At 44.3% G+C, this 20,463-nt stretch overlaps 1 protein-coding gene across 2 annotated transcripts in view; it reads left to right on the top strand.

Moving 5' to 3' along the window:
• Window positions 1–20,463, top strand: part of LOC137623223 (delta(14)-sterol reductase TM7SF2-like) — a 98,697-nt gene that overhangs the window by 56,181 nt on the left and 22,053 nt on the right. For both annotated transcript variants that reach the window (XM_068353944.1, XM_068353945.1), the window contains exon 5: window positions 7,574–7,745. In XM_068353944.1, coding sequence (XP_068210045.1) covers window positions 7,574–7,745 — 172 coding nt within the window. The remainder of the gene's footprint in view (window positions 1–7,573; window positions 7,746–20,463) is intronic.

Below are 20,463 nucleotides of genomic sequence, written 5' to 3'. Positions count from 1 at the left end.
TAATCCACTACCCCTTACTACCACAGGGGGACCAGTGGCAGCACCTGGCCCGTCAGGTGCATCTCCCTTAGTGGTAGTAGCCCAGCCATCTGGGTCAAGTGCTCAGGCTATAAAAGCCAGAGCACAAACCTCCAAAGAGGTCAATATGGTGTCCAACACACCAAAAGTATTGTCACCGATAGGAGCATCTCCCCTAGAGGTAGTAGCCCAGCCTTCTGGGTTAAGTGCTCGAACTGTTGAAGTTCTAGCACAATCCTCCAAGGAAGCCAATGTGGCTTCCACCACCTTAAATGTATTGTCTCAGGCAGAATCTCTACCTGATTTGATGGAGATTGGAAAACAAGATCTTCCAAAGAGGAAAAGGTCCCCATCATCCTCACCTTCATCTAAGTCAGGTAAGTGCCCTACTGCTCATGATCCTAAGGTTGACTCTTGTAAAGATTCTAGAAAGAAAGAAAAGAAGAGTGGTGGCCTAGTAAAGCCTTCCATCTCCAGGCCTTACATGGCTTCATCTGAAAAGTCCCAAAAGACAAATGAGACAAAGAAAAATAATAACAAAAGATAATGTCTATCATCCAGTGGAATTGCAGAGGTCTAAGTACTAGCATTGAGCAAATAAAAACTTTAACCAGGGACTCGGACACGAAGGTAATTTGCCTACAGGAAACCAAGATCGGTGACAAACCATTTAATCCTGGACTCAATTATCATCTTTGTAGATCCCCTCCTTTGCAAGCTGCAAGAGCTCAAGGTGGTACAGGTTTTATTATTCACAAATCTGTAAAATTTGAAACAATCCCACTCAATACACCACTACAGGCATGTGCAGTTAGAACTCATATCGGGAAAAAAATTACTTTATGCTCGCTATATATTGAACCATCCTTAGAACTTTTCCTCTTAGATCATGCTGGTAATCCAAGAAGGCTTAGACTTTCTGACCTCCAAGACTTGATCAATCAGCTTCCTGCCCCTTTTATTTTAATGGGTGATTTTAATGCAAAGCATACTTTATGGGGTGGAAATGTGTGCGATAGATGGGGTAATCTTGTTGAAGAATTAATCGACAACAATGATGTAATACTAATGAATGATGGTTCTCCAACTAGGTATGATGTATTCCACAACTCTACATCAGCCATTGATTTGTCAATCTGTTCCTCATCCATTCGATTGGACTACCTTTGGTCAGTAAATGAACACCTACATGGCAGTGACCATTGGCCAATAATGTTAAATTATGTCCATAATCTTCCTTCTCAGTGTCCACCAAAATGGAAGATAGATGAGGCAGACTGGGCAGCTTATGAAAACTGTTCACACACTGATAAAGAATATGATGAATTTACATCTCCAGTGCATGCCTATCAACATCTTGAAAATATTATTGATGATAATGCTAGCAAGTTTATACCTAAAACATGCGGTTTACCTCATCGCTCTGTAGTTCCTTGGTGGAGTAAAGAATGTGCCAACGCAAGAAAAGTGACCCGAACTTGCTTCAGAAGATACTTGAGGACAAACTATTTAGCAGATAGAATAGCATATCTCAGAGCCTGTGCCAAACAAAAAAGAATTTTTAAAAAAGCAAAGAGAGCATCTTGGAAGAAATATATATCTAATATTAATACCAAAACTCCTTCAAAGGAAATATGGGACAAGATTAGAAAACTTCAAGGTAAATTCGTCCCTAAGCCTCTACCAATATTAAGGGAAAATAATAGATATATATCTGACCCCAAAGATGTAGCAGAGGTTCTTGCTAAGCACTTTGCTCATGTATCAAGTGCTGACAACTATTCCCCAGCATTTCAACAAATTAGAGCATCAACATCTGTTGTTCCTCCTGCTTCTTCAAATACTGAAGCTTTTAACCTGCCTTTTAGTATGGAGGAGATGCAAAATGCTATCTCCAGCTCTTCTTTAACTGCCCCAGGTGAGGATGGCATCCGGTATGAAATGATATCACATCTTCCAGTGGATACCAAGGAATTTTTATTAGAAACCTTTAATGGTCTATGGGCTTCCCATACATCTCCTGATTCCTGGCATACTTCAATTGTAATTCCAGGCCACAAGTCTGGTAAAGACCCAGAACTGCCATCTAGTTATAGGCCCATATCCTTGACCAGTTGCATATGCAAACTATTTGAGAGAATGATCAACAACAGACTTGTGTGGTATCTAGAATCAAAAAATCTTTTATCTAACAGACAGTTTGGTTTTAGGAAGAACCGAAGTACTCTAGACCCTTTGCTGATGTTATCAAGGGAAATTTCAAATGCTTTTTCTAACCAAAACCAGGTGGTGGGTGTCTTTTTTGACCTTGAAAAGGCATATGACACCACCTGGAGGGGTGGTATTTTAAAGCAATTGGCCTCGTGGGGTATAGGAGGACATATGTTCTCTTTTATTGAAGAATTTTTATCAAACCGCTCCATTAAAGTGAGAGTAGGGTCAGAACTATCTTCATCCTACATGCAAGAAGAAGGTGTCCCCCAAGGCAGCGTATTGAGTGTGACCTTGTTTGCTGTTGCTATTAATAGTCTCATTAGTCACATACCTCCTGGCATACAAGGATCACTATTTGTCGATGACTTTGCAATTTATTGTAGTGGATCATCTGCACTACAAGCATGCCAAAATCTTCAAATTGCAATAAATGCTGCTTCCGCATGGGCAAATTCTCGCGGATTCATGTTTTCTCCTCAGAAGACCAAAGCCATTCGCTTTACTCGTACTCGTAAAAGGGAAGAGATCCCCACCCTTTTCTTAAATGATTGTATTTTGCCATATGAGGATAGTGTCAAGTTTCTTGGAGTCATTTTCGACAAGAAAATGACATTTGGTCCCCATATAAATGACCTATCTATCAGGGTTAAGAAGTCACTGAACATTCTGAAAGTGATATCGCATTTTGATTGGGGTGCTGATAGAACAACTTTGCTTAGAATTTATACATCTTTGTGTCTGAGCAAGTTAGACTATGCATGCCAAATATATGGGTCAGCTACAAAGACTTTACTTGGAAAACTTGATATTGTTCACAATGCTGGGCTTCGCATCTGCACAGGTGCTTACAGAACATCTCCCATTGACAGTCTCTATGTTGATTCTGGCATACCTCCCCTTTCCATTCGCAGAGAGGAGTTGAGTTTGAGGTTTTTAGCTAGGTCCCTTGCTGTGAGAAACAATCCTAACTGTAAATATGTTAGGGCGCCTTTAGATCGGGCTCCTAACAGATCTAGAGTGCCTAAGCCTTTGGAAGTACAGCTGAAAAATGATGCTAGAGAAGTAGGCTTGTTAACAGCACAGATAGCAGAGGTAGGATATCCCAAGTCTCCTCCTTGGTGTAATCCACCTGTTAAAGTATGTTTTACGGCAGGAGGGAAAAATACCTTACCTAGTAGGGTAATGAAAAGTGAGTTTTTAAATCATGCTGCTCAACATCATGGGAAACATGTTTTTACAGATGGCTCCAAATCGGCTGCAGGAGTTGGAAGTGCAGCTGTGGTGGGGGATATTGTTATTAGAAGGAAACTCCCATCCTCTTGTTCAATTTTTACTGCTGAGTTGTACGCAATAATTCTCGCAGTCCAACATATTTTTAAAAATGGCAACCAAAATAGTTTTTATACAATTTTTACGGATTCCAATAGTGTTTTACTCTCATTAAAACAAATTATGCCAGGCCATCATCTAGTACAAGAGGTGCAGGACTGGTTAGTACTTCTGCAATCTAGGAAGAGTATCAGTGTTCACTTCTGTTGGGTCCCTGCCCATGTTGGGGTGGATGGGAATGAACAAGTTGATAAGGCAGCAAAGGAAGCTTCAGGGCTAAGTAATCCATCCCCCTTGAGTATTCCTTACAAAGATCTTAAAAGTGAGATTCATCTTTACTGTAAAAATAAGTGGCAAGCTCGATGGTCTGAACTGACCACCAATACAAAATTGAAACAAATCCACCCATTGGTGGATAAATGGTCATGTTGTAATTCTACAAGTAGAAGGGATACAATTATTTTAACTAGGCTGCGTATTGGCCATACACATGCAACGCACAATTATTTAATGAAGAGTGGGGAAGGGAGACAGGCCCCTCTTTGTAATACCTGTCAAGTGACAATGGATGTTAAACATATTTTAGTCGATTGTCCTGTTTTTAATCTCCAGAGGAGGACACATTTACTCCAGGACAAACCGTTAAGAGATATACTGGGGGAAAACTGTAATACCCTGAACTTGAGAAAATTTATACAAAGTATTGGGTTATATTACGAGCTATAATTGATTTTATTAATTTATTTATTTATTTTACCCTTTTAATCGCTATTTATTTCACATCTAGATTTTATTGTATGAAAGTGTTACGATTTGTATTAAAGGTTAAAATGATACTAAATGGTGTGAGTGTACAGATATGATTGAATGATTTTTGTTATATAGCGCTGAATGGCCTTTGATGCCCCAGTGCTTGGCTTAATGCCTAAATCCCATATTCAATTCAATTCAACCCTTCGGAAGGATACACCTTTGCTCAGTGCAGTGAGCTCTGAAGAACAAATGGTCACAAACATCGTACCCTCCTGCAGTCTTTGTGATGGTACGCTGAGAAGTGATGACAGATCTTTGGTGGGGGTTAAGGCAAGAGAACCTTCTTAGCCTGCACTCTCCTTCAGGTTCTGCCTTAAGACTTTCTACTCTTCTCAGATGCCTCTCGTTAGGGAGCAGATGTCTGGGTTATGGTCACCTTCCACATCAATTACTTGAAGATGAAAGCAATATACTCACCAATACTTCACTTCTCGGAGATCCATAAAGGTCACTCACTGTTGTTGATGAGTGACAACTTTGTAGTGACTTACATCAACAAACAAGAGGCTCTATATCCCACTTGCTCTGTCAACTAAAGGTGGGAATCCATTATTGGAGTCAGTCGGTGCGGTCTCGCTCTCGGCACGCTTCATTCCCGGGAAGAGAACATCATTGCAGACCATTTGAGCCAACTGGAGATGACAGTTGGTTCACAATGGTCTATGTTTCCTCAAGTGGCGATGAGTCTTTTGACTTTGTGGGGTTCCCAACATTGGACATGTTTGCCACTTACCTGAACACCAAACTTCTGGTGTATTGCTCTCCATTTCCAGACCCACCAAAGGTGATGGAGGATGCTTTCCAACATCTGTGGCATGAACTGGACTTTTACACCTTCTCACTATCCTGCCTGATAGGTCACTTGCTGAACAAAATCCGTTGATGTCTGAGACGTCAGAGGAATGCTAATCGCCCCAAGGTGGAGTGGTATCTAGGTTTGCTGGATATTGCGAATGTTTGAGGGAACTTCCAGACTGGCCAAACCTACTTTGTCAACCCCACGAAGCAGTTCACTGCCAGTCTTTTCACGGTTGCAGGTTATCTAGCACTCCGAAAGAGAGGTTTTTGACACTGACTTTGAGGGAGCTTTAAGAATACCTAAGAAAGTCGTCGGCAGCGGTCTATCAAGCCAAGTGGTACTGATAGATGTTTTGTTCCTAAGGGAAGGAAGTTTTCAGCGGTAAAAGGCTATTGCTTGGCCTTGAGCTAGGTCTTTAAGCTGAAGGGAATCAATCTCTCATCTTGGGAACTCTTGCCTCTTATCAGGAGCTTCCAACAAATGTGTCCTCCTTGGGAGCTTAAGCCCCCATATTGGAGTGTGATAAAGGATCTAAGGCCCCTCATAAAGCCCTGGATAGTAATCTAACCCTGAAGACTGTGTTTCTCCTTGCCCTAGCATCTGCCAAGAGGGTGAGTGAGTTACATGGCTTTTCATAGTTTTATCACATTCCAAGGGCTGGAAAGAGTTGTCTTTTTCTTTTGTTCCCAAATTTGTGGTTGTAGCAAAAACAAAGAATCTAGCAATTAATGATAGTAGATTTGACTTATAATCTCATCTCCATAACCTTTTTATAAATACTGGATGCACTAAGAAAATCTCCAAGAACACAATCTCTTTTTGGTTGTGGGAGGTTATTCTTGAGGCCTAAAAACTATCGGTTAGTGCCAACCCCCACCCCCACCCAGCACATGACATTCATGATCGTGCTGCAACCTTGGCGTTTTGCGAGAACCAATCAGTGTCCCAGGTCCTTTGTGCGGAGGTCTGGAAAAGACATACCACCTTCCCAGTCTACTACCTACAAGACTACCCATAGATCCCTTGATACTTTCTCTTTAGGTCCCATTGTTGCAGCTCAGCAACTAATCTGGACCAAGCTCTTACAGATAACTTAATTTATTCGTCACAGAATCAGTTATTCTCTGCATTGAAAGGGTATGACAGAGGAACAAATTTGCTTGTCACTTTCTCCTCCAGCCAGTGAACCCAGGAGTAGTTTGAAAATGCCCTAATGCAAGTAAGAATAATATATTTTGTTGTGACTTTTAACTAGAATAATCCTTATGATGCCTGTCCAAACAGAGGTATAAACTTTAGTTTGGTCAATGACTTGTGTGTAAACTTATACTTCAGCTCAGCCTCTTTACGAGACGATCTTACTGTCACATTCATGTACTTGTGTATTTTTATATACCCTTTTATTTAAACCTATTTTTGTACATACCTATCATGATACAGAGCTAGATGGAGATCTGTTCTTTATGGAAACTTCCGCCCACCTAAGGAAGACTCCCGTATAAATGACTCGGAAGGTTATATGCTCATAGGAATGAACTACAAATTTTTAAATAAATTTGTATATTTCCTAGCTACAAACCGAGTCATTTATTCAAAGATCCCACCTCATCTACCCCACAAGTCTGGACCATGAGTAGAGCGACTCTGCCTCACAGTAGCATTTGATGTTGCCCAGCCTTGGAGTTGTCTAGTAACCTATTACAGTATATAGTTACCAGCCAGGCACCTTTTTTTCTTTTCCTGGTTGTAGTAAATCTTCTTAGGAGTAAACCCATATAAATGACTCAAGTTTGTATAGCTAGGAAAAATGCAAATTTTATTAAAAATTTATAGTTTTAAATGTATGTAGCCCTCATTTGACTTAGATTAGGATGTTGGATTTATTGAAATGACAGTACAGTACTGTGAAGTAATTGCCAAGTGCACATATGTAATAAGTGTAGTATGAAAACACAAGTTGAAAATGATCATTAAGTGGACACTTAATTATAAAATTTTCAAGTTTGGTTGTACTTTTCAAAAATGAGGTTAGGAATAAATATTCGGTGTGCACATTTATGTGTTTTGTTATTAAAGATTATCAGATTAAATGAATTGTGGATATAAAATATGTGATTAACCGATAGATCGTGTGGACAGTATACTTATTAAGGAGTTACCAGTATTTTTTTATATATTTATGTAAAGGACACAGCTTTTTAAGCTTTGTGCTTGAATGTTGAAACTACCAATAGTTTATAATTAGGAAGTGTAAATATTGAATCTTTACTGGATATAGTTTTGCTATTACAACTTTTTTTTTCTTTTTTCTTTACTCTTACTATTAGTGATTGGTTATTCTTAAGCAAGTCTTTTGATAGTGAAAAGATGTTTCATAACAAAAAAAAAATCTCATTCCAGAACAAATGCACAATTATGGAATTCCCAGATATTCCAGTGAAGTTGCAGCATTACTATGACTTGAAAGCAGTTGCAATTGTTGCTGGATTCTTGGTAGCATTGTTGCTTTTGAGCTTGATTCCATTGGGACGGAAAGTAGATCTTCCAAATGGGTCTGTTTTACGGTGCAATGGTGAGTATGAATTACTGTGTCAGAATTGTTGTATATTAAGTAATGCACATGTATTTGTATTCTTGAATAGAACCCTTTGTTTGGTAGACTTATTGAAGTCTTTAAACCTCTACCAAATATTTTTTTTTTTTTTTTTTCATGAAAATAGACCACTATTTGTCAAATTATTGAAATGTATGTTATTGGTGTGTGATTTCACTGACTAGTTAAACAAAAGACAGGTGATTGGTTACAGATACTCATTACAGTAATGTTTGTTCCTATACCAATACCAACCATTGTCCTGTCTTTTAATCTTTTTGCTTTTTCATTTAGATAAATGTGTTGGCTGATAGTAGTATGCAAGGAATATTAAAGAAGACAGGATATGCAGTTGTTTGCTAATAATTATACCCGTCTGATACATTCCAATGCAAACCTACTGCTATCCAGATTCTTGTACCTATTATTATTATTATTAGGCCGTGCTGCTTCCTCCGGTGCCTTAAATGACCGCGGAGGCAGCAGCAGTAGGGGATTCAGCATTATGAAGCTTCATCTGTGGTGGATAACGGGGGAGGGTGGACTGTGGCACCCTAGCAGTACCAGCTGAACTCGGTTGAGTCCCTTGTCAGGCTGGGAGGAACGTAGAGAGTAGAGGTCCCCTTTTTGTTTTGTTTCATTTGTTGATGTCGGCTACCCCCCAAAATTGGGGGAAGTGCCTTGATATACGTATGATGATGATGATGATTATTATTATTATTATTATTATTATTATTATTATTATTATTATTATTATTACTACTACTACTACTACTGCTAGCTGGAAAAAGTTACTGTGAAAAGCTTGATGCTACAAGCCCCAGAGAGAAAGGAAACAAATAAACTATAAGAGAAGTAATGAATAAAATTATAAAATATCTTGATCAGTAACAATGTTCAAGTAGATCTGTCATATATAAATTGTAAAATTATACATATCAACCTGTTCAACATAAAAACATTAGCTGCAAGTTTGAACTTCTGAAGTTTTTACCAATCCAACTGCCCAAATAGGAAGATGATTCCACAATCTAGTCACAGCTGGAATAAAGCTTTTAGAATACTGTGTAAGTGTTGAGTCTTATGATGGAGAAGGCAAGATTGTTAGAATTAATGCTCATACCTATTAATATGTAGAGTATGGTACAGTCTGAGAATATCTGAATGCAAAGGATGGTCAGAATTATGTAAAATTCTATGCAACATGCACAAAGAACTAACAGAATAACAGTACCAAATATAAAGATCCGAAATAAGAAGTTCATTACAATGCAAGTTCTTGTTCAACAAATTAAGATGAGAAACAGTCAGCAGGTGAAGACCAGACAGGAGGAAAATACTCAAAATAGAGCAGAATTTAAAGTATTGAAGAATTTCTCCAGGATACCTTAATCACCAAAAATCTTTAAAGAATTTCTGTCAATTTTTTGTAAAATTTTAGAAGGAACAGACCGAATGTTTCTCAAAATAAATTTAACAATCAAGAATCACACCTAAATTTTCGGAGTTGTATAAAGTTGAAGAAACATCAATGAAGAAATCTTGATGTTGAGGAGCCACTCTCCTCGATCTACTTAAAATCATATTCTGAGTTTTGTTGGGGTTTAACTTCATGCCCCATAATTTGCACCATGAACTAATTTTACATAAATCTCTATGAAGAGATTCAGAAATCCCCATATCTACATACAGGAGATGGAATTACAAAGAGTAGCATCATCTGCTTATGCAACAAGCTTTTTTTCTAGGGCAAACCATATATGTATATAGCATGAAAAATAGTGGGCTAAGAACACTACCCTGAGGAACCCTGGATAACATTGCTCTACTCATTATGGTGTCCATCAGCAATTACTTTTTGCAATTTATCACAAAAATTCAATAACTGCTAAAAAGGACCCACCCACTCGCAACTGTTTGAGTTTGAAAACAAGGGCCTCATGATTAACATGGTCAAATGCAGTACTAAATCAAAGTCAAGCATGTGAACTTCTTGACCATAATGAGAGGATTTCTGTACAGCATTGGAAATTGTAAGAAGGGCATTGTGTGCTCAAAGGCTTTTGTGAAAGTAAAATTGCAAACTAGGGAACAGATTATTATCTTCAGCATAAACATTTAGACATTATTCCCAAAAATGTTAAAAAAAATAATATAATGTGGGAGTTATGGAAATGGGTAATTATGGTAATTAGAAGGGCTAGAGCTAGACAAACATTTACCTAATAAAGTACATACATATACCAAGGCACTTCCCCCAATTTTGCGGGGTAGCCGACATCAAACAAATGAAACAAATGACAAGGGACTCAACCGAGTTTGGCTGGTACTGCTAGGGGTGCCACAGCCCACTCTCCCCCGTTATCCACCTACTGCTCCTACCTCCGCGGTTTTCCTAGGCACCGAAGGAAGCGGCAGAACTTACCGGAACTGCGTCACAATCGCTCGCCATTCATTCCTATTTCTAGCACGCTCTTTTGTCTCTCACATCTATCCTCCTATCACCCAGAGCTTTCTTCACTCCATCCATCCACACAAACATTGGCCTTCCTCTTGTACTTCTCCCATCAACTCTTGCATTCATCACCTTCTTTAGCAGACAGCCATTTTCCATTCTCTCAACATGGCCAAACCACCTCAACACATTCATATCCACTCTAGCTGCTAATTCATTTCTTACAACCGTTCTCACTCTCACTACTTCGTTCCTAACCCTATCTACTCGAGATACACCAGCCATACTCCTTAGACATTTCATCTCAAACACATTCAATTTCTGTCTCTCCGTCACTTTCATTCCCCACAACTCCGATCCATACATCACAGTTGGTACAATCACTTTCTCATACAGAACTCTCTTTATATTCATGCCCAACCCTCTATTTTTTACTACTCCCTTAACTGCCCCCAACACTTTGCATCCTTAATTCATTCTCTGACATACATCTGCTTCCACCCCACCATTTGCTGCAACAACAGACCCCAAGTACATAAGTGCAAAAAAGATCCTCTTCTTGCCAACTTGTAGAAAATAACAGAAAACTTACAGTACTGTATAGGCTAAGAAAGTACAGTAGTGGTCTTTGTAAAAAAAACTAAGGGGGGAAATATCATTTTGGTCTACATATTTGTAAGCATGATGTCCATCAAGAGTGTTTTTATTTCATGGGACTGACAGTATTCACTTCACAAATTATATGAAGCTGGTATAAATGTTGAAAAAAAACTTGCATGTCTAGGCAAATAATGGAAATTAGAATGCTTTTTATATCAGTTTGTGATTTCAGACTCATCATATCAGTGGAGTGGCACATGTGTTGTGGAATTCTTAATTTTACCTATTGTTTATGTTCTTTTTAAAAGAATTTTTTATTGAAGCAATATTGATCCTGTAATTGGTCACCCTTGTTTGACCCATGGGTATATTTAGTGGGTAACCCTTGCTACTCGATCTGAAAAAAAGCCAATACAGAACTTGTGTATTGTGAATTCTTTTTTAATTGTCTGATTTCTAATCCTCCCATTTATATTAAAGTATATGGCCACGGGGGCATATAAAAATTAGAATAGCGCCAACGTTATCCCTGCGTGTCGTAAGAGGCGACTAAAAGGGACGGGACGAGGGGGCTGGGAACCCCCTCTCCTGTATCTACATCCTGTGAGACAGCAACAAAGAGATGGAGCTGGGGGGAGAGTGACTGCTCCCCGCACTCTAGTTTTGGGGTGTTTGAATGTGCGTGGATGTGGTACGATAGAGAGTAAAAGATGTGAAATTAGAAGTATGTTTAAGAATAGAAGGATGGATGTATTGGCCTTGTGTGAGACGAAGATAAAAGGAAAGGGTGAAGTGATGTTTGGTGAAATGTCTGGTAGAGTGTCTGGGATTGAAAGGGGAAGAGTGAGAGAGGGTGTGGCTTTATTGCTGAGTGAATGGATGACAGGTAAAGTAGTGGAATGGAAGGAGATATCATCTAGGTTAATGTGGGTAAGGGTTAGGTTGGGTAGGGAATGTTGGGCGTTTGTCAGTGCGTATGGGCCAGGTAGTGAGAAAAGTGAAGAAGAGCAGAATAAGTTCTGGAATGAATTAACTAGGTGTGTAGAAGGACTGGGTAGAAGGAATTATGTAGTTGTCATGGGTGATTTAAATGCTAGAGTGGGCACTGGAGAGGTAGAGGGTGTCATTGGGAAGTAATGGCGTACCAGGTGAAAATGAGAGTGGTGAGAGCCTGGTGGATATGTGTGTTGAGCAAGAGATGGTGATAAGTAATAGCTTTTTCAAAAAGAAAGATAAAAATAAGTATACATGGGTAAGAGTGGCAAATGGAAGAGCAGTAGAAAGGGCATTAATGGATTATGTGTTGATAACTAAAAGAATGTTTGGAAGATTGAAAGACGTGCACGTGTTTAGGGGTATGGCTAACGGTATGTCTGATAATTTTTTGGTGGAAGGAAAATTAGTTGTAGCAAAAGAGTTGGGGAATAGAGTAGGTGAATGTAAAAGGGAGCTAGTGAGGGTTGAAGAGCTAATAAAACCGGAGGTAAAAAGTAAATATCAGGAAAGGTTGAAAATGACATATGACGAAGTGAAAGTAAGAGAAACTGGCAATTTAGAGGAGGAGTGGAAGTTAGTAAAAGAAAATTTTGTTGGGATTGCAAGTGATGTGTGTGGCAAGAAGGTTGTTAGAGGCAGCATGAGGAAGGGCAGTGAATGGTGGAGTGAAGGTAAAAGTGGAAGAGAAAAAGAGGGCTTTTGAAGAATGGCTGCAGAGTAATAGTGTAGGAGAAGTATGAAAAATATAAAGAGAAAAATGTGGAAGTAAAGCACAAGGTATGTGAGGCAAAGAGGGCAGCTGACCTGAGGTGGGGTCAGGGATTGAGTCATTCATATGAAGAGAATAAGAAGTTTTGGAAAGAAGTGAAGAGAGTAAGGAAGGCCGGCTCAAGAATTGAAGAGACAGTGAAAGATGGAAATGGGAGGTTGTTAAAAGGAGAGGAGGCAAGGAGAAGATGGGCGGAATATTTTGAAAGTTTACTGAATGTTGAGGATATTAGGGAGGCAGATATAATTGCTGTTGCAGGTGTTGAGGTGCCAGTGATGGGAGATGAGAATGAGAGAGAGATTACAATAGATGAAGTGAGGAGAGCACTAGATGAAACGAGAGTAGGAAAAGCGTCTGGTGTGGATGGTGTGAGAGCTGAGATGTTGAAGGAAGGGGGTGTGACTGTACTTGAATGGTTGGTGAGATTGTTTAATATGTGTTTGTTCCAACACAGAATACTTACCTCGAACTACTTTCTTAGGAGTATCTGGGATCTCCTCCCAACCAACCAGAGTTTTGTGTAGTTTAACCCTAGTCCCGTTTTCTATGAGGGGTAACCTCAGGTGGAGTGGAACATGCCCTGAGGCTATCCCCCAGGTCAGAGAGCATGCTTGCTCAGGTCTCAATCTCCAGTAAGTTCTCTGGTCGCGCCGTGATAACATGTCGGCGCTCTCTCTTACCCAGTGCGACCCTGTGTCCCCGACCCCCCTTTTTATGTCTTTCGAGGTCCCCACGTGGACTTATTATTATTTTTATTATTACTATCCTAGCTACAGCCCTATTTGGAAAAGCAAGATGCTTTGCCCAGGGGCTCCAATAAGGAAGAATAGCCCAGTGAGGAAATGAAATAAGGAAATAAATAGCTGAAGAGAACAAATTAACAATATATCATCCTTCTTCCCCTTATCCTCTGTGTTCGTCGTGTAGGGGCAGCTTATGTTCTCCTACAGCCACGTGTCCACCAAGAAGAAGAATGCATCCAAGAGGTCTCATAGGAAGACGAGCCCCTCCTCACAGCTTTTTTCTCCCGATGCCTCGTCGAATGGAGCTTCTTTATACAGCCATCTTCCCCTACCCAGAGTAGGGGACGAGGTAAGTCAGTTGTGGGGAAGTGCCCATTGCTCTTCCCCAGGAGTCTGAGTGGGTGCGGTATAGCACCAAGAAGTAGGCGACGAAGAGGTTGCCTAAGAAGACTAGCGCCCCTTCCCTCCTTGCTTCGCTGGGCGTCTCGTCTGACAGAGCTTCCCTACCACCCTCCCCTAATCAGAGTAGGGGACGAGGTAAGTCCGTTGTGGGGAAGAGGGCCGAGGCCCTTCCCCAAGAGTCTGATCTTCAGGATAGTGGGGTTGTGGCGTCGTTCCAGACGAGGGAGGGGCGGGAGTGTGTTGGGAGACGGAGTCCTGGTGCAAGCAGGCCACGTCTCTTCTGATGACCCCATGTGGGAGAAAAATGACCCTAATTCTTCTCCAGCCTCTTTGGCGTGTTTTTCAGTCACTTCTGCAGCCGAGGACGTCGCCGAGAAGGAGCCTCCCAAGTCCGAGTTGCAGCGTTCCCCGGACCGGCAGTCCAGGGATTTCTCGCCACGAAGGCCATCCTCCAGACGCAGATATGACCCTCGCAGGGAGAAATGCGAGAAGGCCGCTTCAGGCAGGCGTAAGGCCGCTTCAAGCAGGCGTAAGGCTGCGAAGCTTCCGGTCACCGTGCTTCCTTACGGGCAGCCTGGCCGAATCAGCACAGCTGGTTCAGCCCTCGGACTTAAAGGAACGGTTCCCTCCGTCGGGTCAGCCCACGGGATCCGCGTCCTCGTCCCCCAGAGAGAATACACGAACGGTAGTCCTCGCCGGCACGGCGATGCCAGTTCTGACCACCGAACCTGGTGCGGAGGCTCCCACCGGGGAAGACCAGTACCACCGCAGGGGAGTGCCTGTTATTCCAGAACTGAAGCGCCCGGTGACCCGGCTCCTCGGGATCAGGCCGTAGGTTCTGCGGACGGTAGAGAAGGTTCGTTCATTCCGACGGTGATGCCCGCCCTTCGACGTGAACCCCGACAACCCTACAGCAGGCTCTGGCAGACCGGCATAAGTCCTCCAAAGGCCACCTAGCTCGGCACTAGCGCAGGGACCCAGGACGGAGGCCCCTGTTCCGACGGTGATGCCAGTCGACAGGCGTAAGTCCGCGAAGTGTCCGGCTCCATTCGCCCAGCGGAGAGAGTCGCCCCTTCGGTCTGGTAGTCGAGTCCTGACCTCTAAAGGCCACCTAGCTCGGCACGAGCGCTGTGGACCCAGGACAGAGGCCCCCGTTCCAACAGGCATAAGCCCGCGAAGGTTCCGACTTCTTCCGCCCAGCGGAGAGAGTCGCCTCTTCGGACTGGGAGCCTTGTCCCGGCCTCCGGTCCTTTGGTGGCCAGCCCTGAACGGAGGAACCAACCAGCCAGCACGGGGAAGCCCGTGGCTCCATGGATATCCGCAGGAGCTCCATCCTTCCAGCGGAGGTAGCCGCTGGATCGACCCGGCAGCATGGCTTCCATACCCGGTACCACGACTGCTCCATTCAGGATTCGTGGTCAACCGCTGGTAGGCCAGGGTACTCACACCCCATGGATTCCCCGGGAGGGGGTAGACCCATGATCCAAGCATTGGAGGTGGCCACTGATGCACCCATGATGGCTCCCTCCGCCCCGGCGGCTTCATCCGTGATAGAGCCAGCCGTGCCATCGTCCTGGTCAGCCCCATCGAAGCATTTGGAGGGGGCCGCTGACACTCCCATGACGGCTACCTCCGTCCTGGCGGCTCCATCCGTGATGGAACCATCCGTGCCATCGTCCCGGCCAGCCCCACCCAAGCATCGGAGGAGACTGCTAACATGGCAGGGTACTTAAACCCCTCAGATCTCCCCGGGAAAGGGTAGACCCATGACAGGTACCTCCGTCCCAGTGGCTTCATCCGTGATGGAGATAGCCGCTCCATCGTCCCGGCCAGTCCCATCCAAGCATTGGAGGTGGCCGCTGACGCACCCATGACGGATACCTCCGTTCTGGCGGCCCCATCCCGTTCCGGCGGCTCCATCCGGGATGGGGCCAGCCGTGCCATTGTCCCGGCCAGCCCCATTCAAGCATCAGAAGAGGCCTCTGACATGGCAGGGTGCTTAAACCGCACGGATTTCCCCGGTAGGGGGTAGGCCCATGACGGCTCCATCCGTGACGAAGGCAGAGTGGTTTTTCCCCGAGCGGGTCGAGCGGGGCTATTGCCTCTCCAGTGCCTGTCTCGGTGGCCGCTGGAGAGGGAGCCCCGCACCTTTGCCCAGTGCCTCTTCGGCTCCGTCCGCCCGTCGGATGTAGAAGTTGGCACACGTAATCTTTCCCTTGCCTTGCCTCCGTAAGGGAGCTTCGATTCCTCAGTTAACCTTCATACCCTCCTACTCAGACTCCAGGAGAGGGCGTTCAGGCCACGGCTCTTAAAGGAGTTAGGAGGGGAGGCGCCTCAGGTGGGGGGATGCCTCAAACGATATTGACAAGCATGGCGGGACCACGGAGCGGACCTCCACCTCGGATCCCAGATCAACAGGCGGAGTGGTTGGCATCCAGAGACCCCTGGAGAGTAGCAGTATTGCAGGAAGAAGGCTTGGCAATGCTGTCGAAAGGGGCAGTAGAACCAGTCGAGAACCGAGTCCAGGGTTCTACAACAGCCTCTTCCTGGTGGAAAAGGCGACAGAGTTCTGGAGACCTTTCAGCCCTCAACAATTCGTGTACAACACCGGCTTCAAGATGGACACTCCGAAGTCGGTCCTAGCGACCTGGAAGGAGGAGGACAGCTGAGGTCCATAGGCCTCAAAGCCGTCTACTTCCAGGTCCCTGTTCATCCCTCCAACAGGAGGTTCCTAAGGGTAAATTGGAGTACCAAAACATGGCAGTTCAAAACCCTATGCTTCAGACTGTCGACAGTCCTCAGGGCTTCACGAAGGTCTTCTCAACAGTTTCAGGCTGGGCGTACGAACAGGACGTCCGCCAGATTCGGTACTTAGGTGACTGGTTGTTGCTTTCAGTCCCAGAGGAAGTACTGAGGGAGCAAGACGAGAAGCTCCTGCAGTTCTACAACGTCTTGAGTATCATCATCAACCTGGAGAAGTACCGGCTGATTTCCTCCACCAGGCTGACCTACCTAGGGTTGGTTCTAGACTCCCGGATGGCGAGGGCCTTCCCCTCCGCGGATTGACACCCTGAAACAGATACTCTGGCCCTTCCTGTCGGGCCAACCCAGGAGAGCCAAGGTCTGGCAAAGACTGAGAGGACTCCTCGCGCTAGATAATCCTGGTGTCCCTAGAGACGAAGGAGGTCCTAGCGTGGTAGCAATCGGAACAAACACCCTCAAGGGAATGCCCTTTTCTGCCGACCCTCCGAAGATGCTCCTGTTCACTGGCGCCAAGGAGAGATGGGGTGCTCATCTTCTCGACAAAATGGCAAAAGTTAAATGGGAAGTCGAGGAGACGAACCTGCACATATACGTGCTGGAGATGAGGATCGTCCATCTACCCCAGGGAAGCTCCGGGTATCCGGGGTGCGACAACGCCACGGTGGTGGCCTACGTGAAAGAGCAAGGAGGACTAAAGTTGAAGGAACGGTGCAATCTCACGATGGAGTTCCTAGGATGGGCTGAAGTGGAACAAATTAAATTTTTCAGCCAGGTTCTCTCCGGGGGAAGAGGAACGTCCTGGCCGGTGGCCTCAACTGGAAGGGTCGAGTGGTAGGGCCTGAGTGGTCCCTACACCCAGAAGTGGTCAAAACCCTCTCCCTGAAGTGGGGCTCGCCGGTGTTCGACCTCTTCTCCAAGAGACTAAACGTACAGCTCCCCGTGTTCTGTTTTCCTGTGCCAGATCCAGCGGCAGCGTTCGAGGATGCCTTCCAATGAGACGGACGGCCAACCTGTGGGTGACTTTGGTAGCGCCCTGGTGGCCAGAGAGGCAGTGGTTCGCGGATCTAAAGGAACTGGCATGCCTTACTCCTGGGACACTTCCAGACAGACCAGACCTTCTCCGGCAGCCTCACTTCTAGAGGCTCCACGAAAACCCTTGGTCCCTCCTTCACGTGTGGAGGTTATCAAGCGTCTCCTGAAAAGGAAGGATTTCCGTCGAGGCCAGCATCAAGGATGACAGGGTACCTGAAGTGTTCATCAGTCGAGGTGTACCTGGCGTAGTGGGCTACCTTTTCTAAGGGGTGCTCCTCGAAGAACATCAGGCCATTAGGGGCCTCCATTCACGAGCTAGCAGACTTCCTGGTCTATCTCAGGGACGAAGTGGGCATGTCCATCCCAAGTCTTCCTCCTGAAGGACATAGGCCTGGGTTCCTCCAGGTAGATCTCGACGCTCTTCAGGAGCTTCGAGCAGTCGGTTTTCCCTCAAGCCGTTTGAGTGCCCCAGGGGGTTGTGGCTAGGGTACGAAGTTGCTTTTGGAACCTCCCTTTGAGCCTCTAAAAGACATTCTAGACAAGGAGCTCACCCTCAAGGCAGTCTTTCGTTTAGCTCTGGCATCAGCAAAGAGTAGGTGAGATTCCTGGCCTGTCGTACGAGATCTCACACTCAAAGGGTTGGCGAGATTCTACTTTCAGATTCTTACCCTCCTTCGTAGCCAAGACTCAATCCAGTTGTTTGGGACCCCAAAATGGAATTGTTCCCAGTGCCAGCTATCCCTCGCTCGGACAACCCGAGGGATTTGCAGTATGGCAGTATTTAGAAAGGACAGCTAGACTTCATCCCGAGATCAAGAGTCTGTTCTTTTTCCTCGGGTCTGTGAAGGAGCCAGTCTCCAAGAACACTTTCTTCTTTTGGATAAGGCAAGTGATCGTCAGGCCCTACAGTAGTGTAGGGGTCCCCCTTTCCAAGAAAGCCCAGACCCCACAGCATTAGGAGTCTAAATGCTTCTTTGGCATTTGAGAAGAACATGGCAGTGGGCCAAAGCCTGCGGGCAGGTACTTGGTCTAACCAGTCGACCTTTATGGCTCACTGCTGGAAGGACTACTCGAGAAAGTCCCTGGGCGGTTTCTCGCGCGGTCCCGTCATTTCCGCGCTCCAAATGGTTTAAGGGCGTAACCTCAGTGGTAACTGCGGGTAGCGAGTCCAAGAGACACAGGTTCCTTCCTGAGCCCTTGTTCTTCCTTCCCCTTTCCTTACCGGAAATGGCTCGGGTAGCCCCCTGAAACTGCCATGGGATACACTATCATTGGAAGGACATGTCTCCTAGGATTCTTGCAGAAGTGAGTTATATAGACACTAAGATGGTTTTTTGCGTAGTTTTCCCTTGTTCTCGTGTTTTCTTTGAGGTCAGCAGAACCTAATCTCCTACCTAGGTTCCTCTTCTATTCTCGTCACGGTCTCTAGGTCCTGAAGGACACTCCCACCTCGTAAGGTATAAGTCTCCTAAGAAAGTAGTTCAAGGTAAGTATTCTGTGTTGGAACAAATCACAAATTTTAAGTAATTTGTATTTTTCCTAACAATACTTACCTCGAACTACTTTCGGGTAATGGCCCGCCCATCCTACCCCGAGTGCCTTGCTGGACTTCATAGATACCTAAACTATCAAGAACTTACTGGAGATCGAGACCTGAGCAAGCATGCTCTCTGACCTGGGGGATAGCCTCAGGGCATGTTCCACTCCACCTGAGGTTACCCCTCATAGAAAACGGGACTAGGGGTAAACTACACAAAACTCTGGTCGGTTGGGAGGAGATCCCAGATACTCCTAAGAAAGTAGTTCGAGGTAAGTATTGTTAGGAAAAATACAAATTACTTAAAATTTGTGATTTTGTGTTGTCAATGGTACCAGTAGATTGGGTTTGTGCATGTATTGTACCACTATATAAGGGTAAGGGAGATGTGCATGAGTGTTGTAATTCAAGAGGTATTAGTTTGTTAAGCGTAGTTGGAAAAGTGTATGGTAGAGTAATGATTAATAGGATTAAGGATAAAACTGAAAATGCAATCTTAGAAGTACAGGGTGGTTTAAGAAGAGGTAGGGGTTGTATGAATCAGATTTTTACTGTTAGGCAGATATGCGAGAAATATTTAGCAAAAGGTAAGGAGGTGTATGTTGCGTTTATGGATCTGGAGAAAGCGTATGATAGAGTTGATAGGAAAGCAATGTGGAATGTGATGAGGATATATGGAGTTGGTGGAAGGTTGTTGCAAGCAGTGAAAAGTTTCTACAAAGGTAGTAAAGCATGTTAGGATAGGAAATGAAGTGAGTGATTGGTTTCCGGTGAGAGTGGGGCTGAGACAGGGATGTGTGATGTCACCGTGGTTGTTTAACTTGTATGTTGATGGAGTGGTGAGAGAGGTGAATGCTTGAGTGCTTGGGCGAGGATTAAAACTGGGAGACGAGAATGACCATGAATGGGAGGTAAATCAGTTGTTTGCGGATGATACTTTACTGGTTGCAGACACAGAAGAGAAGCTTGGCCGTTTAGTGACAGAATTTGGAAGTGTGTGAGAGAAGGAAGTTGAGAGTTAATGTGGGTAAGAGTAAGGTTATGAGATGTATGAGAAGGGAAGGTGGTGCAAGGTTGAATGTCATGTTGAATGGAGAGTTACTTGAGGAAGTGGATCAGTTTAAGTACTTGGGGTCTGTTGTTGCAGCAAATGGTGGAGTGGAAGCAGATGTACGTCAGAGAGTGAATGAAGGTTGCAAAGTGTTGGGGGCAGTTAAGGGAGTAGTAAAAAATAGAGGGTTGGGCATGAATGTAAAAAGAGTTCTATATGAGAAAGTGATTGTACCAACTGTGATGTATGGATCGGAGTTGTGGGAATGAAAGTGACGGAGAGACAGAAATTGAATGTGTTTGAGATGAAGTGTCTAAGGAGTATGGCTGGTGTATCTCGAGTAGATAGG

The sequence above is a fragment of the Palaemon carinicauda genome, chromosome 30, assembly GCF_036898095.1.
Source record: "Palaemon carinicauda isolate YSFRI2023 chromosome 30, ASM3689809v2, whole genome shotgun sequence".
In the NCBI taxonomy this organism is placed as follows: Eukaryota; Metazoa; Arthropoda; class Malacostraca; order Decapoda; family Palaemonidae; genus Palaemon; species Palaemon carinicauda.
This window is presented reverse-complemented; position numbering and strand designations above follow the sequence as displayed.